Source organism: Etheostoma spectabile, unplaced genomic scaffold (assembly GCF_008692095.1).
Source record: "Etheostoma spectabile isolate EspeVRDwgs_2016 unplaced genomic scaffold, UIUC_Espe_1.0 scaffold48, whole genome shotgun sequence".
Classification (NCBI taxonomy): domain Eukaryota; kingdom Metazoa; phylum Chordata; class Actinopteri; order Perciformes; family Percidae; genus Etheostoma; species Etheostoma spectabile.
The window spans coordinates 685,899-691,055 of NW_022605618.1; the positions used below are offsets into that span (position 1 = coordinate 685,899).

At 40.3% G+C, this 5,157-nt stretch overlaps 1 protein-coding gene across 1 annotated transcript in view; it reads right to left on the reverse strand.

Annotated features, from left to right (window-relative positions):
- snrpa1 (small nuclear ribonucleoprotein polypeptide A') overlaps positions 1 to 4,904 on the reverse strand; it is a 17,368-nt gene extending 12,464 nt beyond the window's left edge. Inside the window, exons 1-2 of the mRNA XM_032511842.1 lie at positions 4,645 to 4,904; positions 3,250 to 3,397 (exon numbers count right to left, since the gene is read on the reverse strand). Of these exons, the coding sequence (XP_032367733.1) occupies positions 3,250 to 3,397; positions 4,645 to 4,726 (230 nt within the window). The 5' untranslated portion in view covers positions 4,727 to 4,904. The remainder of the gene's footprint in view (positions 1 to 3,249; positions 3,398 to 4,644) is intronic.
- Between the last annotated feature and the right edge of the window lie 253 nt (positions 4,905 to 5,157).

Sequence of the window (5,157 nt, forward strand, 5' to 3'; positions counted from 1 at the left end):
TAGACAGTCACAGAGGACAGAGTAACGGGAAAAAAACTCAACAGATAGCAGTCGGTAATACGTCGGTCTCAAGGTTTACCAGTTTGCCAGTAAACGCAACATTTGTCCTGTCTGTTGTTTTTCAGACAACAGCAGTGACCAGTGCTAGTTGGTGCTAGTAGCGTCTGTTAGCTGTTAGCTCCTCTAGGACGCACCAGTGCTAATGTTCTCGCATCCGCTGCAATGTTGTTTATATGGATATGATTTCATTTTGCGTTACATGACCCATTTCTTCTGTAAAGCCGTGCCTGTGTTGGATCTTGCCTCTACTTTCTTTCCTCTTACTCCGCGCCCGGCCACACAGCGGCGGTCCACACTTCTGACATTTACAGTTTTAATTTTTTATTAACACAGCTGTATATTGTTAAATATGGAGGGGAAAACCTGTATTTGTACCAGTGTTTCCGCGGGTAACTCTGCTATCGCGGCGGCCACGGTGAAGAACACAGAATAAGTTACTGAATGCAACTAACTTCAGTTGGGAGAGTAACAGCGTGGGAGACGGAGCTGCTGGAACTGGACCAGAGATGTGACACATGGCCAGAATAACAGTTCATAAAAAATGCAGCGCAGTGACGATACAGACATTTCATACACAGGACGCGTTTATCCGCCGTTCGACCCGTGCTGGACCCGTTCATAATGATCAGCCGTCTCTCTGTGAGTAGCGTCCATCACGCTCCCTCTTGCAGTTATAAATAGCCTACGTGACAATAAAATTTGTTTTGGCTAAAATCAACAAATAATCGTGAGAATAATCAATAAAAATTTTGATCAAAATAATCGTGATTATCATTTTGGCCATAATCGTGCAGCCCTAACTTACATTTAATTTCAGTTGGCCAAACACATGGACTTTGAACATTGTTATTTTGAACGTTTTACACATCACACAAAATCAAACCCTTCTTGTCTTCCTCATTCCTTCATCCTCCAGCCTGTCACCAGGGTCTAAAGAACGCTGGTAGGTGTGTCTTAGAAAAAGTGTAACCACACATGCAGCCGCTTTATCCGCATTCTGCTGAATCACTGCGACTTGAGCAACAAAAGCTACACACAAGCACGCACATAAGAACACCCACCATCATAAAAACAGCACAGATGCTCTTCCACGCTACATGAACGCCCTGCAGTGCCCTGCTATGACATGAACTACTACAACTACCATTTGTAGTCACTGGTCCATTATCTTTATTGTGACTTATTGTGCATAACACCCCCAACCTGCACGGTCAGCCTCCGCCTTCCAAGAGCCTGGGTCTGCCGAGGTTTCTTCCTCGCGCCACTAGCTATGTTTCCATCCACACGTTTTTATCCGAATTACATGATATTGAATGAAATGTGTTATGGAAACAGTAAAATTTGATAGCTTTTCATGAATAGCAACTCAAAGGAAATATGTTCAGTCTCATCAGATTTTATCTTGATCGATAAACGGCTTATGCAATAAAAGCTGATGGAAACGTTATTTGCCGAATAAATAATGAATTGGGTTTTAGGTCATTTTATGGTTGCAACTCGCCACAAAACGAAGAAGTTTTAGTTAACTTCCAACCAGTATTTCCGCTCTGTCTGCTCACATGGCGGGTGTCAACAAAGACAGATGGAAGAGGACGGACGAGGAGACAAGAGACTTTTTGAATTGAATTTATCAGGAACTTGAAGAAATTTTTTATTTTTATTTGCATGATTTTTTTTTAACCGAACTTCAGATAACTCGATTGGCAAGTGGATGGAAACTTAGCTTCGGTCGCACGGCTTGCTCATGGGGGAATTACTAGAATTATTGGGGCTTTGTAAATTATATAGTGTGGTCTAGACCTACTCTATCTGTAGTGTCTTGAGATAACTTGTTATGATTGGATACTATGAATTGAAAAACAGAGCATGCCCTATCTCCTTTGCTGTGCCCTCACAACTTTTCCCAACTTCACCTGGAGCCCCCAAACCGTAAGTTCTCTCTACAGTTGTCTGTCACAGCTTAAAGTTAGCTCAGAGAGCTGACACTAGCTAACTTTACCCCTTGTTTTAGCAAAACTATATAACATCAGTAAACTGAGTGTAGGACACTGATCAGATGTCTTAGGAGTTATTAATAAAAATCATGGGGAGTGTGTTCTGATAGATACAGTACACACTGCAATTATAACTGCGAGTAGCCAGCCTCTGATCAAGCTTAAGCTGCCTACACTTATTTGACCACGACTACGTACAGCGCTTTAAAAGATTTTTGTTTTTTGATCTCTTAGTAAAAAAAAAAAAAAAGTATTTTATTTTTAAACACACTCCACTTCCTGTCCTTTTGTCCGCTCATAAACAGCTCTTACCTTAGGAAGGGTATGACCTTGACATGCATAGCGCAGAGAGCAAAGCAGGTATTTGTCATCAAGCTGGAATTCGTCATCAAGGGTGGCAAGGGAGCTATTTCCCGTTGCTAGGTAATGGCAGGTTGACCTACTGTCTGATTAATTGCTGTTTGATAAATTGAGACATTTCAAATAATAAAACAGTAGTCTGATTATGTATTTAGGTATTGTTGGTTTTAACACCTGATGGATGAAAACCACTTCAATCACTTTATCAGTATTGAGAGGCAGCGTTGTCCCATGGCAGAGACTCTCTGCCACACCCTGTTCCTTGTAACTTCGGCAATTTAGTTAAACTGTTTTTCACACTAGGAAGGTTAAACTTTGCAATTAATCTGCAGTTTACATGCATGCTGAACCGCAGGAGTGGACCATTACACTACTCACTGCCAATTTATTTATCAATAAAAAAAATTTCAAAACAGAAAACATTACACTTCATAACATTTTGTATATACAAGACTATTTTATTATTGTACACATTAGCTACAATCAGAATGCAAAAATTTTCCCCCAGACCCCACACTTAATGTTTCCTCCAAAGACCTATTCTGAGCCAGGAAAAGGCCTGTAAGTAACACTGACTTTGAGGTCAAACAGGTATTTGGACCTGTAATTAAGGCTTAAACATTATAAATATCCAAAAATGAGTGTGTATATCCAAGTTCTATAAAAATAGGCGATAGTCAATTTTCTCCATTGCCAGTAAAGTATACATTACTGTGTTTTTTTCTAGCATGTCACGTTCAACGTCACAAAAAGCACGGATAGTAAACAGTGAAAAGAAGGATGGTGGCTAGTATTTCATTATATTCCTATTCAGAGTGTGGCAGCAATAACTTACCAAATCCTGTTGTTGTTCATTAGCAATGTTTTCAGTCTTTTGAGCAGAGGAAAACCCTCCAGTTTTCTGATTTCATTATCAGAGAAGTCAATAGTGTCAAACTGGTCCAGAGTAGCACCAAGATTTTCAAGCACTGGGATTTTATAACCTGTGAGATGAAAAAAACATAAAAATTCATTGAGTATTGTCTCCGAAGATCTATTTGATCTATTTCACAGACAGTTCAGAATGCTCTAAGGGTCAGTGCCACCACCTACAAGGGTACATGCATGCTAAACGGTAGGGGTATGTAGCTATATTGTAGATTTAATCTACAAGTATAAAACCCGCTTTAGCCATGCGCCATGGACCGCAGGTTTTCTACTACGCTCTGATCTCCAGCAGGTGTTTGCTGTCAGCACAACCACTGTCTCTCACATAGACAAAGCGTGCACACCATTCTCAACTCAGTTGAAAAAAAAATGCAATGGATGTTTTACGTTTTAATGTGTATGTTGTTTATATCAATTGCCATTTCATGTATGAAATTCCCAAACCTGCCTGTCTTTCTGCGAGCAGCGGCAGCTTAGAGTTACAGTGAATGTAAAAAATAATGAACAAATTATTATTTAAAATTAAATAACAACCTAATTAAACCTGAATTAATTTGCAGTTTCCATAAATGAATATGAACGACTATGAATGTTGAAAAAGTAATGTTATTTATGTATTCAAATACATCTCACTGACATCCCCACGGGCTGGATGGATTGTAGCTGAAGCGGTCGTGGGCCAATCAGACGTCGCATTAAAACGAAGAACGAAAATCATTTCATTTGTACTTGATAGGTTTCGATAAGGCATTTTACTTGGTAATTTATCCAGGCCTACACATTTATTTTAAATATACCATTATTGCAGACGACCCCAACAACGGAAGCCATGTCGGCAAGTTCTGCTAACATTGGCTAGCCCAGTTTCTCCTGTACTATGAGAATGCCACACTGACAACTTAATGAAAATTGACCCGCCTTTCCGCTAAATTTATTAAATTCTCGGGATCAGCAGCAGCGCTTACCTGGGGCTGCTACTGTCTTAGCATCGCTTTAACTTGCAAAGCTACTGATTAGCTGAGTGGTTATAGTAACGTTAGCGAACTATCTACGTTAGTTAGTTAGGCTGCTGTCAGACGTTAACTTAGCTAGCTAGCTACTTTGTTTTGTGTAATAGCTAACGTTACATTACTAGTGTATTTGTTGTAACCTACTGCTACATAGACATTTTGCTGTCCATATCAGAAGATATACACTGAAAATGTTTCAGAATTGTTAGGGCGTGAGGCCCGCGTAAAACCCGGGGAAGCTAACTAGCTACATATCCAACTAACGTTGCTGTCCTGAAGGGAGTTGAACTAACCTCGTAAATCCAGCTCTCTGTCTCTCACAGGGTTGGTATACTGAGCAGCTTGCTCAATTAGCTCCGCAGATAGTTTCACCATGTCGAGGCAAAGAACACAGCGAAAATTATTTTTTGTAGCTAAACGTTCTGAGGCGTGCAACCAAAATGTCCGTGGAACGCTGCACAAGACCGTAGACAGCTAACAAAACACGCTGCTGCCCGGCCGGAACAAAAGCTTCCTTCGACCACTTCATGCTGATGAAAACCGGCTTTATTTTGTCTTAGCGCCCACCAGCGGATGGAGGACAAAAACTTGAAACTCTTGTTGCAAGTATAGACTGTTGATATTAATCAATTAATTAATCAAATTAATTAAAATAATTTCTTTAACTGTCTATGATAATAATGGTTCGGCAAAGTGCTGGAAGTGTGGAAGTAACTTTAGCATTCAATCTGAATTCCTGCAGAGAGCGACACACGGGTTGCAAAAGGAAGTTGGTTTCTGGGTGATTCTCTGAAATGGGTGCCCTT